At 45.1% G+C, this 18861-nt stretch overlaps 1 protein-coding gene across 13 annotated transcripts in view; it reads right to left on the bottom strand.

Moving 5' to 3' along the window:
- Nucleotides 1–250: 250 nt before the first annotated feature.
- Nucleotides 251–18861, bottom strand: part of Phactr1 (phosphatase and actin regulator 1) — a 474687-nt gene continuing 456076 nt past the window's right edge. For all 13 annotated transcript variants that reach the window (XM_076573230.1, XM_015991023.3, XM_076573229.1 and 10 more), the window contains 5 exons: nucleotides 14268–14323; nucleotides 9026–9087; nucleotides 2562–2702; nucleotides 1528–1604; nucleotides 251–326 (listed from right to left, as the gene is read on the bottom strand). In XM_076573230.1, the coding sequence (XP_076429345.1) occupies nucleotides 311–326; nucleotides 1528–1604; nucleotides 2562–2702; nucleotides 9026–9087; nucleotides 14268–14323 (352 nt within the window). In that variant the 3' untranslated portion in view covers nucleotides 251–310. The remainder of the gene's footprint in view (nucleotides 327–1527; nucleotides 1605–2561; nucleotides 2703–9025; nucleotides 9088–14267; nucleotides 14324–18861) is intronic.

Raw genomic sequence — 18861 nt, 5'->3', positions numbered from 1 at the left:
GGGGATGAGGCAGTCCCTGGACAGTGTTCAGGTAGGGCCCTGCTGGGGGCAGGACCACCTTTCCATAGCAGAAGTGGTGCCAGCAACTCTGACTGAGGTGTGGTCACCATGGTGTTCCTGCACATAGACTCCTGATTGTGTTTCCTTTCGCTTCTTCTTCTGTTTTCTTCTCTTTCTTTTCTTTTTTTCTTTTTTTAAAAAAGGCAGTTCAGATTTACATCGTAATGGGGAAGTGGACAAATGCCAGCACTTATGGTTCTTATAAATTTATGTTTTGAAGACAGCAGAGGACTCAAGAGTAATCCCACTGTTATGGTCGATGAAACCTGGGAAACAAGAAAGTTCGTCAAGGCCGAGGGCATGTCAGGGGCCCCATCCCACAACGACATCTTTCCATCCTCATACCCTGGTTGGGACAGTGGTATTCCAGTGTGACCTCCTACCCATGACACCGTGAGTATTTGAACTCCACAGATTTCATCTAGGGAGCAGAGAAAGTTTAATTTGGAAGCACTGGAGGCCCAAACTGGGCGGCTGCACTAGGGTTCCTGCATGGCAGTAAGAGGGAGGTCCTGACTGTGTGTCTGAGTCAGGCAGGATGTGCATTGGTAATTCCTGCTTCTCCACATGCTCTCCAAAGGACAATGATTAGAAAGATTAAGCCAGTGGCTTAGTTACTAACCAGCCATGCATACACCCCCCATAGCGAATTCTTTCCGTGTCTCCTTTTTATCAAGTGACATGAGACAGGATTGCTTAGTAGAAGAGCACAGGATAACAGAACACTCTTTAGTGGTCCCATGTGGTATCTTGGTATTCCGCCCAGCTTTGGCCTCTGCTGACTGTGTGTTGGCAACACTCTTATATCCCCAGCTTCAGATTTTTATAAAAACTCACTTTGGGGTCATCCAACACATATCAAGACTTTTCATCTGAGCAAATTAAAACACAGAGGGTGACTTTTTGCCTGGGCCTTAAACATTTTAACATCCTTTGCCTGAGGTTTTGTTCTTCTAACCTTTTGTTGTTGTTGGTTTTGTTCTTGTTTTGAGACAGAGTCTAACTATGGAGCCCTGGCGAGCCTGCAACTCCCTATGTAGACCAGGCTGGCCTTGAACTCAGCAGAGATCCATCTACCTCTGCCTCCCTAGTGCTGGGACTAATGGTATGTGCCATCACACAGGGCCTCATAGCCCTCTTTTTATCAACTTAAAGGTAGACCTTGACGTTGACCTCTGTCTTCTCTTCTCACATCTTACCCATAAGACCACTTGGTAATCTAGGGCAAATGGGTATTTATTTGAAGGTACATATCAACAGAGCTGGGCATGATGGTGCATGTCTGCAACACCAGCACCCAGGAGGCTGAGACAGGAGGATTTCTGTAAGTTCCTGGCCAGTCTGGGCTATATAGTAAGAACCAGGCCCGCTGGGTCTCCAATGAAAAGAAAGTTACAGCAAAAAAGGGAAAATAAACATGGCCCTGTGGCGGTGGGGACATTCAAGGCGGCCCCCACCAATACCAACCTTGTCAAGTGTCTACTCAACTCGTGGACTTCCATTTCAGTGCTTTTGAACTCATTAAGTTCCTTTCGAATGGCGGCCTGGAAGAGGAGCAGCAGGTCAGCATGCTGAAGAAGTGGGAAGCCCTCCCCATTCATCATACCTAAAAATATTCTTCTTCTTCCACACAACTACACAAAAAGTCACCTGGGTGTCCTTTAAAACCTGCCAGGATTTCTCTTCTTTGGGGACACTGTGAGGCTCTAATGGAGCTCTCCGTATTTTATGAGGTCTCTGTACCCCATGCTCCCCATGGGGTTACAGATGGCACACATTTTGGCTTCACCTCCCTTCTGCAGTTCTCCTGCTGGGTGCCTGGGAAGGTGTCTTGACACAGAGAGCCAATGATAAGTCTGGAGGTTCATGTTAGGAATGACTCTGTGCCTCGTCCAGTGTTACTCTGTCTTTCTGGGCACAGTCCCCCGACATGCTATGGAACAGAACTGAATGATCTTGTGTCAGAACTCTATTTCTCAGTGTCCCTGTACTGAGGAGTGGGGACCTTTCAAAGACAATCAGGCTGTTAAGAGGGACCAATGCCTTTATCAGGGATGGGATCAGTCAAACAGGAGCCGGCTGTTACAAAGGAAGACTACTTCCTACATTTTCTCTCGGGCATGTGTCTATCTCCCTGACTTATGTCCCATTATGGAGCAGCAAGAGGTTCTCACCAGATGAGGCTGCCTGATCTTGGGCTTTCTGGATTCTAGAATCTTTAGCCTTTAAGTAATCTTTCTATATGAAATTATGAAGCCTCAAGTGTTCTGTTACAGTACCAGCAAATGGACCAGGATTCTTTCCTTCCTCCTTCTGGGAAGCAGGCACAGTATCTTGCCTGTTCTGTGCCTTTTCCAAGTGAAGAACCCATCGAGTGGTTTCCCACAGGTCACTTGGAGCACTCCTGTGAGCAGCACTTTTAGCACGGGGCCGAGGCAGAGCTCTCTTCTCCTTATGTATAACATACACCCGCCTCCCCTTTCTCCACCACCTCTGCTTACTTTGTCAGCAGCTGTGAGTCGGGTCCATGGCTTGTCCGCTCTGCGGTCATAGTCCTGGGCATCTGCCACCTCCACGTAGTCACTGAAGCGGATGAGGATCTTCCTTTCTCGAAGTTCTTCCACTGTGGGCCTTTGACTGAGCTGCAAAGAGGGAGAAAGGTGGGGACCCATCAACAGAGGCCTTTAGACCACAGTTTCATTTGTGAACTTGTAGGTGTGGAAAATGAGTCCAGGAAGCTAACTGATATGTTGTACAGCAAGCTGGAGCAGGGAGCAGAACCCAGAGTGCTTAACTCCGGGATTCTGCGAGCTTTCTTGTCCCTTTCAACCTCTTGGGCTTATACAGATGACAGCAGCCTGTCCTTTATCACACTGCTTTCTTGGTCTGATAGGAAGCCTGATTGTCTGTGTAGCTGTGAGTGTCCACTGTGGATTTTCTCCGTCTGTCCTTCATCCAGTGGGAGGCAAACACCTTAAGCAATGATTCCATCTAAACTTGGATTGGTGAGTCCACATCTCTGTCTTAAATTTAGCGCTGTTTGCAGAATGGGTCTGTAACACATTATATGTGTGTGGGCACATACACATTACATATATACACATATCCATGTGTGTCTACAGATACATATATGCCTGTGCGTTTTAGGAAGAAGAGCATTTGCAAATGGTATGCAGCCTCCAGGCTGTGAGGGGGTGGGATAGGTTGATTCAGGAGTTTTTAGGGTTTCTTTCAGAAGGTCAGGTGTAAGGTTAGTGAGCCAGCTCAGAGCCGAGCAAGCCACATCTATGCCATGGAGAACAGGACTTTGTAAGGAGGGAGGGATAAAATCATGTTTATTTAGCCATCTCCTGGTATCCCCCCCCCCCCCAGCGCCCTTCCTCTGTCCCTTAACAAGAGAAAGCTGACATTCCCATTATCTTTCCCTGTCACAAGCTTATTTCTTCTGGAGCAACACAACTGCTCCCTTTACCAGGCTGTCTGCTCATGTTCAACCAGGGTTACTTAAAAACAATTTTTTTTCTCCCAGCCCTAGACTGTTGACTGCTATTAATAGAAAAGGCAGTCAGATAAAGTCTTACGGCTCTGGTCTATAAAACAAACAAAATCCAAATGACTCTGGCTGTTCTGCCTGCCATGCAGTTATCTGCCTGATGCCCTTGGCTGGAGCTGGAATGTTCCAACGTGCTGCTGCCATGGCACAATGAGATGACAGCCTGCTGCCATTAAAGAGAGGTTCCTGGTGGCAAGAGCATGGGTGGGACTGACTAGGCATTTGGTCCCCTCTTGGCTAAAGGAGGAAGCTCCAGGGATCAGAAGCCTAATGATTATGGAACTGGCCCATGCCTAGACCAGTAATGATTTTAGTCTGTCCGGAGGCACCAGGGGTTTTCAGAGGGCTAAACACTTTGTCATCCATGTGGCTTGTCATGAGAAAGTATAGTTTCCCAAGCTATGTGGCCGAGGTTGTTGGAAATTAAAAGGGTGGTAATTTTGGCATCAAGATGTTCTTTGTGAAATATGAGAGCTGACAGAATTTATACTGAAGTTAAAAAAAAAACATGTAATTTTTTTTTTGCCACATTCATACCAGCTAAACAGACACTTAATCAAAGTCTCCTGTTTGTGGTCCTCAATTTGATTATCTCAGGATGTTAGACAAGCAGTGTTAATTTTGGATGTTTGCTACATCCAAGGGTTCTTAAGCCATGATTTCTGAACTTATTTTCCTGGAAACCACACTCTGGGCTACCTAGATGTAATGTTTTACATTTTCAATTTCAGTACTCAGGAGGTTAAGGCAAAAGTATCTAGAGTTCAAGGCCAGCCTGGGCTACATGGTGAATTCCGAGCTACTCTAGCAAGAGTCTATCTGCCCCCTCCCCAGTTTCAAAAAAGTAAATGAATAAATAAATAAATCATAATCTAGCATTTACCAGTGCCCATCTAGTAGCAGAATCTGAAGAGAAGACTTAATGCCAGAAATACTCAAGAACAGGGATGCTGGAAGTGCTCAAGGACAGGGATGATGGAAGTGCTCAAGGACAGGGATGATGGAAGTGCTCAAGGATAGGGATGATGGGAATGCTCAAGGACAGGGATGCTGGAAGTGCTCAAGGACAGGGATGCTGGAAATGCTCAAGGACAGGGATGCTGGAAGTGCTCAAGGACAGGGATGCTGGAAGTGCTCAAGGACAGGGATGATGGAAGTGCTCAAGGATAGGGATGATGGGAATGCTCAAGGACAGGGATGCTGGAAGTGCTCAAGGACAGGGATGCTGGAAGTACTCAAGGACAGGGATGCTGGAAGTACTCAAGGTCAGGGATGATGGAAGTGCTCAAGGTCAGGGATGATGGAAGTGCTCAAGGTCAGGGATGATGGAAGTACTTAAGGACAGGGATGATGGAAGTACTTAAGGACAGGGATGATGGAAGTGCTCAAGGACAGGGATGCTGGAAGTGCTCAAGGACAGGGATGCTGGAAGTGCTCAAGGACAGGGATGATGGAAGTGCTCAAGGACAGGGATGAAGGAAGTACTCAAGGACAGGGATGATGGAAGTACTCAAGGACAGGGATGCTGGAAGTGCTCAAGGTCAGGGATGGGAAATACTCAAGGATAGGGATGCTGGAAATACTCAAGGACAGGGATGCTGGAAGTACTCAAGGATAGGGATGATGGGAATGCTCAAGGATAGGGATGATGGGAAATACTCAAGGACAGGGATGCTGGAAGTGCTCAAGAACAGGGATGCTGGAAGTGCTCAAGGACAGGAGCTGCTTTTTATGCCCCCAATCCTGTGATGCTCTCAGTCTAAATAAAGTTGGCATGGTATTGTGCTCACGTTCTGGGAGGGGACAAGTAAGGACAGTACAGACTGCTGTCTTGGGGGTCTTAGGTGGAATGTGGACCCTGACACTAGCCAGAATCTTCCAGAACTCATTTTAGAAGATGTGCATCTAGCCCTTGATACCCAAAGCCTGAGGCCCTTTCTAGATGCTGAGGAGACAATCTTTGTGGATAAAGTCTGAGGAAGACAGATTGGGACAACAGAAAAGAAACAACATTTATATCAATCTGTGCCAGCAGTATCATGTGCAACCAAAAATTTGGAAAAAAAAAAAAAAAGAGCCAATTGAGATCCAAAGTCCCCTGAAATACAACCCAAACCCCAAATTTCCCCTTCCCTTGTCCCCATCATGTCTATATGCATGCTTTCAGTTAGGCAGCTGCCCTTTCTTGGGGTCTGTGGTGGTGGGGATGGATCCCAGGGCCTTGCACATGGGTAGAGAGCGCTGTCACTGTGCTACAACTCTATCTTTTTTTTTTTTGAGGGGAGACAGACATTTCTAGCATATAATTTTTATGTTTTCAAAAATGACTTGGTCTGTTGGTATCAACAGCAGCCCCTGGGTTCTATTTTTTTTTATTTTTTTACTAGTACATTAAAATTCAATAGAATTTTATTAAGGAAATCAGGGCTGAGGTTATAAGCAGTCACCAGCCCTGGCATCTGGTTTTGGTATGAGAGAGGCCCAAGGGAAAAGAATTTGCCCAGAGCCAGGGCAGGCTGCGTGGTGACTACCTATAGGTGGGCGCCAGTGCTCTGCAGACCCAGGGAAATATTAAATTTCCGGTTTCCACATTTCCCCCAGTCTCCTTCGGAAACACTCATTCCTGCCCTCAAGGTCATGATTTTTAACTCTCCTTGGCAGCCGCAGGAAACTGGAAATGCTGGAATCACAGGGCCATTTCCCTGGTGGGGGTAGGTGGATGGGGAGTGAGAGGGTGGGGGTGGGGGTGGAGAGAGACGGGGGTGGGGGAGGGGACAACGTTGTTAACTGCAGAATTTAGGGGCTGTTTGTAGGTGAGATTGTGAGTGTCAGCATCCTAAGGGACAGAAGTATAGGAAGCAAAACTTGCCTACTCTCTGCTAACACATTATGCAGTTAGAGTCAAAGTTCTGTTTGCAAGAACACACAATCTTTTGATAAGAGATAAGAATTGATAGATATCTAAATAAATCCTTCCTTCTTTTTTTTTAAGCAGGGTCTCACTATGTAGCCCAGGTTGGTCTGGAACTTGATACTGTTCCCAGGATGGCCTCAAACTCACAGCAATGCCCTTGTCTCAGACTTCCAGAGTGCTGGGATGATAGCAAGCACATACCACCATGTGAAAGAGCCAAAGTTAGCCTCGAAGTCCCTCTTAGCCAAGGACAAATTAACTTCCTGGAATGCTGGGAAATACCAAGCCACAGGATTTTCACTCCCCTAAACAGGTTTGTTTGACCCATCTGCACTGGATGTGCTTGATCACATGTGGGCAGGAGGTATCCAGGCAGGAGATATGTCAGGATGTGTGCTTGCCCCTGATGGGACCTGATGGGAAATGCAATGAGTTGTGGGTTTTGTCTTTTTAAGCCCTTGCAAAATGTGAATCAGGGCCACTACCTGGGATCCCAGAGTGGACCCAATCAGAGTTAGTATTTAATTAAAGCTTACTTCAAATTTGGCTCAAAATTGTGGAACTGTTTTTTCTTTCTTGAATGTTCCGACTAACAGTTTATGCCAAAGACTGGAGTTAGAACAACTGGCCAAAGCCAGGTCATTCAGCTCCTATTCTTGTGTGTGTCGTCCCCCCCCCCCCCCCCCCCCCCCCCGCCCCGTGATGCCAGCCAGACACCCCATCATCCAGGCTCTTGTTTATCTTACTTCCTTCAATTAGTTTGGCATTTGGCTTGCCACCAGGATTTGGGGTGGTTTGGGGAAGGGATTGTTGAGAAGTACAAATTACTTCCTTAATAAGTGGCATGGCCTCTCAGGACCCCGAATCTCATCCTTTACATAATGTTTTCAGGGAGAAAAAAGTCACTAATGAACATCTTTAGAATGAATTTTAATGGGTCTCTTCACCATCTTTAAGACTGAGTATCCTTTTCTCAAGATGGCCACTGCGGGGGGCTGATTGAAAACACTTCAGGCAGACAGAGGTAGTGTTATATCCCGTGTGCCATCCATTAATTAAACTTTCAACAGGACCCAAGAATAGTTCCAAGCTTATTAGTCAAGGTTTTTTTTTTTTTTTTTTTTTTTCTTTTCAAGAGGCCACTCATGTTTCAGAAGATCTGTGGGTCTATACAGCAAGGCAGTATCCTCTATTTGAGGGGTTAAAAATGTACCAAAAACTCAGCTTCATAAGTTTTAAATGCTTTTCAAACATATTCACTAAATGGATCAGGACTTTTTTGGTATCTTCCTGATCCGATAATTCCAACTGAATTTAGCAAAATACAATCAAATATCAACAGGTAGTAAAGGGGAAACAAAGTTCATGATGTCCTATGATCATAGCAAAATACAGTATGTTTTTTAAGCTACCATTTTTTTAAACATTTTTTTGCTTTTTGTTTTTGAGACAAAATGGCCCACAGCTCATTATGTGTAGCTCAGGCTGGCCTTGAACTTGAGGCTATCTCAACCTTCTGAATGCTCAGATTACACAGCATGAGTTATCTTGTCCATCTTGAACTACTAAATTTCTTTTAGGGTCTCACTATGTGGCTTTGGCTGACCTAGAATTCACTATGTAGACCAGGCTGGCCTTGAACTCACAGAAACTTGCCTGCCTCTGCCTCCTAAGTACTGGGACTAAAGGTGTATGCTATTAAGCCTGGCAATCTTTCTTTCTTCTTTCTTTCTTTCTTTCTTTCTTTCTTTCTTTCTTTCTTTCTTTCTTTCTTTCTTTCTTTCTTTCTTTCTTTCTTTCTCTCTCTCTCTCTCTCTCTTCTTTCTTTCTTTCTTTCTCTCCCTCTCTCTCTTTTTCTTTCTTTCTTTCTTTCTTTCTTTCTTTCTTTCTTTCTTTCTTTCTTTCTTTCTTTCTTTCTTTCTTTTTCTTCTCTCTCTCTCTCTCTCTCTCTCTCTCTCTCTCTCCCTCTCTCTCTCTCTCTCCCTCTCTCTCTCTCTCTCTTTCTGTTCTTCAAGACAGGGTTTCTCAGTGTAGCCCTAGCTGTCCTGGAACTCACTCTGTAGCCCAGGCTGGCCTCGAACTCACTGAGATCCGCCTGCCTCTGCCTCCGTAGTGCTGGGATCAAAGGCATGTGCCACCATGCCCAGACTCCTGGCAATTTTTTCATTTGGTTGAACTACTAATTTGTATGAGTTTCCAATGGTGTGGGGGGTTAAAATATACATAATCTATTTTTTTAAACTTAATTTTTTAAAAACTCATTTATTTTTATGTGCATGGGTGTTTTGTCTGCAGATACAGTATGTGTATTCTTGGTGCCCGCGGATGCCTGAAGAGGATGTTGGCTCCTTTGGGACTGGAGTTACAGCTGAGTTGACCCTTATCCTCAAGAAAGGTGTTAGGGAGTCTGAGCTGTCTGGGGGAAGAGGCTTCCAAGCCCTCAAGGCTACAAGAAGCCAAGGTCTGTGAGCAGCTCTGGACATGGGGAACTGTCTTACCTTTCGAGTCAGCCTCCTCTTGATTTCACGCTTCTCCTCCTGCTCTTCCTGTTCATTCCGAGCTGAAAATATATAGAAGATGCTCCTGGTTACAGAGCATGGCATCACCCACGCTCAGGTATACCCTCTGAGCTTTGGCAGGCTCTAGTCCAAGCACTTAGGTTCCATTCTCTGGCTATCCTTACACCTGAAGGGGCTTGGCTTCACCTTCCTGCATCCTTTCAAATTGGTGGACTTCTTTTTTTTTTTTTTTTCATTGTTGTTCTCTTTATGTCTGGGTTTGGGGCCCAGGCAGGGATGCTGGGGTAGAGCAATGTGACTCTAAGCCAAGGAGGTGTGTGGGAGAAGTATGGGGACACTCCTGGTGGTGACAAGCATTTGGGGAGAATCAGGATGCCTTCCTTGAGATAGGTGTAAACCTCATGCCTCTTAGAGCCTCTCAGAGGCTGAAAGGGCTCATTGTGTGGCCCTAGTGCCCCAAACCCTGTAGGGCAGGAGAGAAGACAAGCCTCCACCTGCTGCAGGAATGACATGGGGCAGAGTCAACAGCCAGCTGACAGGCTGCTCGTACTGACTTCAGAGCTCTCACCTGGCACAAGCCCTGACTCCACTAATTCTTTAAATCTTCCAAGAAGTCCACAGAACCCATGTGAGACCAGAGTGTGGAATATACGTGCTTGCATTTGAATTTGGAAACTATCTTAGGAGCACACTTCGGAGACTAAACGATCTCAGATTAACGTACAGACAACCGACTTGTCTGTTAAAGAGCCATGGAAAGGGTCTGGGAAAAGGAGTAGGAACAAGGGCAGAGAACTTGAGCCTTTTCTCTGTCTGAACTAACAGAATGACCAGAAGCAGACCAACATTTACCTTCAGGGCCTTGGAAAGGTTCCTTGTTCTCCGTGGAAGCACATTTATCAACATGGTACCATCTGATTGGAAAAATACCATGAATGCCAACTAGTGCCACAGAAAGCGTGAGCTATCTCCTCGGCCACGAGGTTAGGAGAGCGCCAGCAAAAGCAAACTAGGGGTTGATTTGGGCACAGTGTCTATTAAGCTTGCAGGGGATACCTGCATTCTCATCTTGCAGCCATGGTTGTCAAGTCATGTTTCTGCAACTTTATTATTGTGTTATGATGATGGTCCATGGTTATAATTTGTGGCGCTAAACGTCTCAGTATAGGGTAGGTCTTTCAAAGAAAGAAATCCCAGTGCATAGAAATTGAGGTGGGGAGTATGCAATTAATTGTCCTGCTTTCCCTTCTTGCCACCCTAGGAAGTCAGCAAAGATAGTTATAGCCAGCTGTGACCAAAGGTGGTGACAAATGGTGGCAATTCAGAGCAGGACTAAGGGCCTTGAGTGACACCCCCAGGGTGTGATTTTTGTGTCCCTGCCTGCCTGTGGGCATCAGGACCTTGTGTGGACAGCACAGGAAATCCCCATTCCTCCCGTGGAATGGGCCAGGAGAGCCCTCACAGTGCCAGTACCTACCGTGAATGCCTCTTCCTTTGGATTTAATGACCCCTTTTCCTTCCCAGAGTTGCCTTAAAAACACACACATTTCTCTTAGCTAAAAACCCATAATAGCCATTATTTTCTTAGCATGAATTAACCTATCACAGATAAATTGGGAAGCAGATAGCAAGACCCAGGAGAAGGGAAACCCAAAGACTGACATTTTAAAAAAAAATGTAAATTACTCTGTGATAAAGTCTGGGAAACTAGCCAGCCATTAACATCTTAGGATAAATCCATCTATCCAGACTCAGTCCGGAGGCAGACCCCAGGCAGCTACCTATACTTGCAGCGGGGAGGAAGGACAGAAGGAAGGGAGTCTTGCAGTCTGTCCTCCATGTAGCTTGAGGGCGCCATGTCGAAACTTAGAAACCGTGCAGGCTACCACTCGGGATTTCCAAACGAAGTCACAAAAGCCCCAGGGAATGAAGCCACGAAGCCACCAACCACACCTGACATAGCTCACCACTCAAACAGTTCAGACCTCTGCTTTTTCCTGCTGTCACAACTTGCTTGAGGCTGGTCCTCCTTCTCATTACTGGGCCTGACCTCACTCCTGATCTACAGGTCCCTTCCGAGCCATGAGGGTGGGTGTTCTGTACCAGAGATGGCACAGCCCAGGGGACTTCATCTCTTAAGTAGGTTCTTAGGCCCTCAGAGGTGCGGATCATAAACTACCACCTATGGTGTCCATATCATTCTCTCAAAGCCATTTACAAACCCAGTGTCATGAATTCTCAGGCAGATGATGCCAAGGCAATCCCACTAGGCAACTGAGAAAAGAGGCCACTCCAGTCTGGTGATGTCATCGTCATGGTGCCCACTCCCCAGAGTTCATTATGTGCTCAGATGCACACAGGGCCTCATTGGCTACTGAACAAAGTGAGGACTTGCTTACAAGGCTGGGCAGGGTGAGGGTGCAGACCAAGCCCAGCCTCTGGCACCCCACATCTCCCAGCTTCTCTCCCAGTTTAAAGCCCAGAAGATAAGTTTTAGAACTGACTATTTGGGGATGTTTTCAAATACCCCTTGACATTTCTTTCTTTCTTTCTTTCTTTCTTTCTTTCTTTCTTTCTTTCTTTCTTTCTTTCTTTCTTTCTTTCTTTCTTTCTTTCTTTCTTTCTTTCTTTCTTTCTTTCTTCCTTCCTTCCTTCCTTCCTTCCTTCCTTCCTTCCTTCCTTCTTTCTTTCTTCTCTCTCTCTCTCTCTCTCTCTCTCTCTCTCTCTCTCTCTCTCTCTCTTCCTTTTGATTTTTTGAGACAGGGTTTCTCTGTGTAACAGTTCCTGGCTGTCCTGGAACTTGCTCTGTAGACCAGGCTGGCCTTGAACTCACTGAGATGCACCTACCTCTGCCTCCCAAGTGCTGGGATTAAAGGTGTGCACCACCACTGCCTAGTGACATTTCTTATATAATAAGTAGGTACGGGGTGTGGTGACACAATTCCAGCACCTAGGAGATGGAGGAGGAGAGGGATTCAGGGGTTCAAAGTCATCCTTGGATATATGCTAAGTTTAAGACCAGCCCTGGGCTATAGGAGACAAACAAACAAACAAACAAAAAAAAATCAAAACTAGAAGAGAAAGACACCCATCCCCCCAATAAGAACAAGACCAACAAAAATTAGATTAAATAATAAACACAGAAAACAAATTTAGAAAGACAAAGGACCAATGCGTGGGGAAAGGCGCAACTCTGAAAGGTTTAGAGATCTAGAGCTGACCAACTGTTTGAATCTGGCTAAGCAGAGCCTGACTTTGTAGCCATTTTACCAGGAAAAGGCAGAAGGAATTTTATAAAACAGGAAGAATTACACAGGTTTCCCTATAGTCTCCCTGGACTGGTTAGACTCAAGGAAGCCACAGGAAAACAGAGAACTATCAAACAAACAAACAAACAAAACAAACCAAAAAACCAGTGCGGGTCATCTGACTTTGATGTTCTGGGATCTGGATCTCCCCAGAGGTGGGGAGCCAGATGTGAGTCAGGGGATCCTCTCTCCCTGAGGGAAACGTATTTACAGAAACCTTAGCAAGGGCCAGCAGTATGCAGAGTCTTGGTGCTGGGGTTTCAGAGCAGCTGCAGTGGAGGAGTGGAGGAAGCTTTTATCTGATTTCAGATTTGAGGAATCAAGAGTTCCCGCTTCCATTTTTCAGTTCTCATCAACAATGGACACTTTATAATGTTATAATGGACCAGATGTCCGTATGAGGCAAAAAGGAAATATCCTGAGGGCCGAGATTTCCCCAACTGCAGCCATCTCTGACGGTTCTCTGCCATCTAGTGCAGAGCAGAGTACATTTAGAGACTTTTGAGACAGGGTCTTGCTATGTAGCCGAGGCTGACTAGAACTCACAGTTGGCCCGTTTTAGGCCCAGCCTTCGAGTGCTGGGATTACAGGTATGTGCCACCATATTCTGGCAAACTTAGAAACTTTGAAAGGTGCTCACTGGTTTAAAAAAAAAATTAGGGCTGGTGAGATGGTTCAGTGTGTGTAAGTGCTTGCCACTGAGTCTGATAGCTGGAGTTTATAAGGCTTACTCTAGACCCAGAAAAACTGGGCCTGAGAACAGCCTGCTCTGAGCTTGGGAAGGTAATGGTTGCCTTGGAGAAAGGATGTAGGACTCTGAGACAGGCAAGCAGATGGGCACACAGAGGTACTCCAGAGCCTGGAAACAACCTTCCCAGGCAAATGCAACATCCTCTCTCAGCAAATCACTCAATACTGGCTAGGCCACAAGACCATTGGAAGGAGGGATAGAAAAGTGCAATCAGAAACAAAATTATTTAAGTGGAAATACCCAGTCACCTAGAGCAAAGTCTCACATGACGTGTGTGTGCACCGTATCTGTAAGATACTTCCTAATATCTAATTCTTTTTTCTGGAAAGAAATTAGAAGGGCTTTTGGGGGATAGGGAAAAAGAATCACATATTAAAGCAAACATATTTGTTGGTTGGGTTGAGGAAACTGGGTAAGGATGGCAGTAGTGGTCTGGTGGGTGTGGTCTGATTTATTAAGAATTATTGAATATCTTCAGCTAAACTGAGGCATGTTGGGGTCTGTGGAATGCCGCTTTCTTTCATTCTTTTGCATTCTTTGTTTTAGTACCAAGTGGACTCTCTGTACAAATCCAAATACATTCTGTGTCCTGAGTTGAACAAGGGGCCCATTTTTTCCCTGTTCACAGCCAGCTTTCCGTGAATGAGAGCGTCATGCAAGCATGCCGCTGGCTGGACCAGTCTCAGAGGACAGGATGAACGTTCACTTGGTGGTGCTTTCTCCCACGGTAAAGCTGGGGCTCAGGGGGCTGAGTTCCGTCAGCAGGAGCCAATTGATTTCCAGCCCTCACAGTCAAATTTCCCTTACAGTAGCCATTAAAGCCCAAGTCACTGGTTTAAAGCCAGTTTGGGTGTAAGCGTGACACTGGTTCTCCTTAAAGTCATCTTTTTCTGGTTCTGAAAAACCTTAGTTTGCTTTTCAGCTCCTCTCTTAGCTCAGGGTGGGCTCTGGCTTCAGCCTGGGAGTTCCTAACGCATAACCAGGTCAGTGACAGAGACAGCCCCCAACTCTGTAGAAAAAGCCTCCTTGGTTTCTAAGAGGGCTCCTGCAGGAGAGGTTTCTAGCAATCCCCTGGGCCCCCGGGAGAGATCTGGTAAGCCACTATGCAGCTACCAGGAAGGCTGCCCTGAGTGTCTGGTCACCCTGGGCTTAGTCAACTTACGCTTCAGAATGTTCCTCTGCTCCAGTTCCTCTGCGGTGGGTCTCTGGCTCAGCCGCCTACGAAAAAAATCCAGGAAAATTTTTTGGACCATGTCATATCCTTCTGGGGTCGGTGATCTCCACGGCCCCAACAGATACATCAGGCAGAGTCAGCAGCTGGAGTCCTCTGTCCATCCTGTGCCCCGAGACACTGACTCGCCACCAGTGCCTCCCTGGTTCCTCAATTTCAAGCCCAGGAAGGGCACCCTGCGTCAGGTCACGCAAAGCTGCCCTCCCTCGCTCTACAGGCCCCTCCCCAGGCCTGCTCCTCCAGTGCCCCCAGGCCAGGAGACAGAAACTTCGCTGGGCCTTTCCTCTTCACAGAAGTCCCTTTCTTTCCTTGTGGCCTCTTGCCTTTCTCTCTCTGCCTCCAGGCTAGCGCTTGCTTCTTGTTACCTTTGTGCACACCAAGAACACAGAGGCTTGCGGCCTGGAGGACATGCAAGAGAGGGTGTCTGTCTGCCGAGAACAATGGCTACTCTTCTTCCTGTCTCCACCCATCTCCACCAGAGCCTTATTAGACATAGAATGCCAGATGAACAGGCACAGAAATGACTCTTATTACTGGGTGCGTAATTAAGTCATAGAGAATGCGGCATCATAGCAGGGGCAGGAACTTCTGGTGCCGAGTGGAGAAGGAGGGACAGACGCGGTGACAGGTAGTTTGAGAAGGTACTAGAGAATGGGATTGGCTCACAAGGGGAGAACCACATACTTGGACACCTACATAAAGTTTCCGGTGGTGTGTGTGTGTGTGTGTGTGTGTGTGTGTGTGTGTGTGTGTGTGTGTGTGTGTATAGATACCACGCAGAGTAGACCTGATTGGGAACAGGGACATTTTTGTTTTTCAAGCTTTTGGCAGTCATTGAACAACCCTGAAGTTATTCAGCTTCACCCACCAGGCAATGAATGATAAGGCATGTGTGAGGTGAATATTGTGGAAGGAATTCTAGGCTCCTCCGAGTCTTCTATTGGGACAGCATGGGTAGAAAGGCACACTTTCCTAGTCGTACAGCTATATAGTCACTCCCCAAACTTCTGAAACTGAGGTCTGTCGTTGGAGAGATGTTTACAGCTTGGAGTCCTAAGAGAGACCCAGGATGTAAGAAAGTTGTCAGGATCAGGATGGAGTTGCTTTGGATCTTACCCTAGCAACAAGTCAACCAATTAAATAAATCAAGCCGGATGCTATGGAGACTGCAAAAATCACAACCTCATACAAAGGTGCCACAGATGTATGTACGGATGTCTGCCCGACTGTGTATTTAGTGTTAGACCAGTCAACCTTGCTGTTGACTCTTGCAGTAGCTAAAGCTTCTTATTTTAAAGTGTATTAAGCAATCCTCACTTTGCCTTTAAAATCTTTCCCCTGCCTCGATTTCCTTGAATGCTCATAGCTTATCATGGCACCTATGTTTTCAATGCAATGTTCTGCTATTCTCAAATAAATATTACTATTATTGGGTGACTCTGATTGTTATTTAGGTTGACAAGTGAAATATAAAATCCGTGGAGTTATGTTTGTGAGGGGTTAGCAATAAAGTTGATTGCCATAGAAGATCCACCTTAACTGTGGGTGGTATCACTCCTTGGGCTGGGGTCTTAGACTAAATAAAAAGGAGAAAGTGACCTGAGCAAGCAGTCTCTCCTTACTTCCTGGTGCAGATGCAATGTGACCAGCTCCTTCAGACTCTTGCTCCTGTGAATTAATTCCCTGCCATGATGGACTGTACCTCAAAGCCAAGGGAAAGCCTTCATTCCCTCAAGTGATTTTGTCAGAGCAGTGAGACAAGTGACTAATACAGCTACCCTCCTCATCCACAGGAGGGATATCCCAAGACTGCCAGAGCATAGTAGAAACTGAGATAGGTCTGAACTTGACATACACCACCCTCCTCTGCATATCTATCTATTATATAGCTTAATGCATATATTAGGTACTCTAAGAAATTAATAATTGCTAACGGAGCAGTTGCAAGAATGTACTACAAAAATATTAAGTGAATATGATCTTTCCTTCTCAAAATGCTTCATTTGACTGTTCAGGGCTTGAGGCTGATTTTTGTGTAACAGGAAGCATGCAAAGTCAAACTATGTGTGTGAAGGGGCAAGAACTCCAAGAACTGAATGCACTGTGTTTTCTTTAACCCTACTTTGCTGGTAGATTTAACTAATTGTATCTGATCTAGATTCACATTAAATTAAGAAAAGAAATTTCCTATCCATATCTGGATATTATATGGTGGGTGGGAAGGGAAATCTTCAGAGCTAAACTCTCACATGAAGTGAATTATCCAAATTAAACACTTACTATGCTTTCAAGTGACCTTAAATAGCTCTGCTATTTTCATACATGTGACCCCGGTTTAGAAAATATCTTTGAGTTGCAAAACTGTTTCCACAACTCAGAGGATTTCCTTATGGGCCATGACTAAATGGTTCACATTAACTAGGAACTGAAAAACCACTGGGTTCCTTCTTATGTGCCTTTATGACATCAGATGCCAGCAGTGGCTTTCTATGTTCTTTCAAAAACATTTTTTAATGACTTACTGTCTTTTTTAAAAATTTATTTATTTTTATTTTATGTGCACTGGTGTTTTGCCTGCATGTGCATCTGTGTGAGGGTGTCAGAACTCGGAGTTACTGACAGATGTGAGCCATCATGTGGGTGCTGGGAAGTGAACTCCGGTCCTCTGGAAGAGCAGTCAGTGCTCTTAACTGCTGAGCCATCGATCTCTCCAGCCCCTTCTTTCAAAAATTAAAAGTGTACCTTGTCTTTCTTCAGTCTGAAGATGTTATCAATGAAAGACCATAAGAAAAACAATTAAATTAATGCATGCTTTGCTGTTGGTATGAAAAGACTGCAAAAATAAAATTAAACTCAACTTCCTGACTTCCAAAGAAAAGCCCAAATGACAGGAAGTTGCTTTAAATATATGCAGAGCAGGGATGCCATCAATTTAGGCCACGGTCTCTCCACAGAGAGGTGACAGAGCTCTTGTCAGTTTCACTGGTTTGACTACAAGATCAGTCCTGCAGCACAGAGCTCGTGAGGGTTCCTTGCCAGCAGGACGTGAGGGTCACAGCTTTCATCAGCTGCTTACTGTTGGGAGAGCCCTGGTCCTCAGGTCTGGATCCAGGAAGCGGTCTGCATCCAGCACCAGAGGACCATCACATATGTTAGACTTTGATTTATTTCTATTTTGTTCCTTATGGTGTTTTTCTTTTTTCTAACCATGTCTTCAGCTAAAGGTCAACTTGATTTTTTTTTGTTTTCTTTTAACTTGTTCTTCCTCTGTAATCTTGTGATTCACACATCATAAATTGTTCTCATTGTTTCATGGAATGTTACAGGAACTGTCTGACCATAAGCCCATAAACTGTCTGACATAAATGTACCTTTCCCATGATCATAAAAACGACTGCAAAATCCCACTTTTGTAATCACTTGCTCGCTTGCTATAAAGAGGTTTATTGTACATAGTTTTACTATATTAAGGTTAAAACCTTCCTTTTTAATTAGACAAAAAGGAGGAAATGCTGTGGAATAATCCTTTTTCATACTATGAATATTTATTACTCTAATTGGTTAATAAAAAGTTGACAGGCTGGGCAGAAGTTAGGCAGAAAAGCCAAACTGAGAATGATGGGAAGAAGGAGGGTGGAGTTAGGGAGATGCTAGCTAGCTGCTGAGCAAGCAGGATGTATAGAAAATGAGGTAACAAGCCATGAGCCATTTGGCAAAGCATACATAGAAATATGGGTTAATTTAAATATAAGAGTTAGGGGCTGGAGAGATGGCTCAGTGGTTAAGAGCACTGGCTGCCCTTCCAGAGGTCTGTAGTTCAATTCCCAGCAACCACATGGTGGCTCACAACCATTTGTAATGAGATCTGGTGCCCTCTTCTGGCCTGCAGGCATACATGCAGGCAGAACACTGTATACAGAATAAATAAATAAATAAAAAAATAAAATAAAAATGTAAGATTTAGCTAGTAACAAGCTTGAGCTATCGACTGAGCATTTACAATTTATATTCAGCCTCTGAGTCAGTTATTTGGGACTAGGTGGTTAGGACAGGAAATGTCTGCTTACAGAGGTTTTCTTGTTTTTAGTCTGGACTGCTTCATTCTCCTACCAAGGTAGACTACAAGTTTGGCTGGCCATAAATAATTTTTTTTTTACCTTGCAACATCTCAGTGTTAGCTACTGGCTTTTGATACAACATTTTCAGTTAAGTGGAAAGAAGAAATGCAAAGGAAGCCAAGGAAGACTGCAGAGGCAAGGTCCTCCCTCTTAAGGTAGAATTAACAGCAATTTCTAATGCTGCTACTATAATAAAATACCAGAGGTTTGGTATTTTATTAATGAAAAAAAGTTTACTTAGCTCACAGTTTTGGAGGCTGAAAGCACAGTTCACATGATTCCATAGGAATGGTGGACAATGCATGTGGACAAGACCACATGCAGAATCAGGACACTAGAGAAATTTAAAGACCAGAAGTGCTCTTTTTGAAAGAACTCAGTCCTTTGGGACCAATTAAGGTCCCAGG

This window comes from Peromyscus maniculatus, chromosome 5 (genome assembly GCF_049852395.1).
Source record: "Peromyscus maniculatus bairdii isolate BWxNUB_F1_BW_parent chromosome 5, HU_Pman_BW_mat_3.1, whole genome shotgun sequence".
In the NCBI taxonomy this organism is placed as follows: domain Eukaryota; kingdom Metazoa; phylum Chordata; class Mammalia; order Rodentia; family Cricetidae; genus Peromyscus; species Peromyscus maniculatus.
Note: the sequence above shows the minus strand (reverse complement) of the source record. Positions and strands in the feature narration are given on the sequence as shown.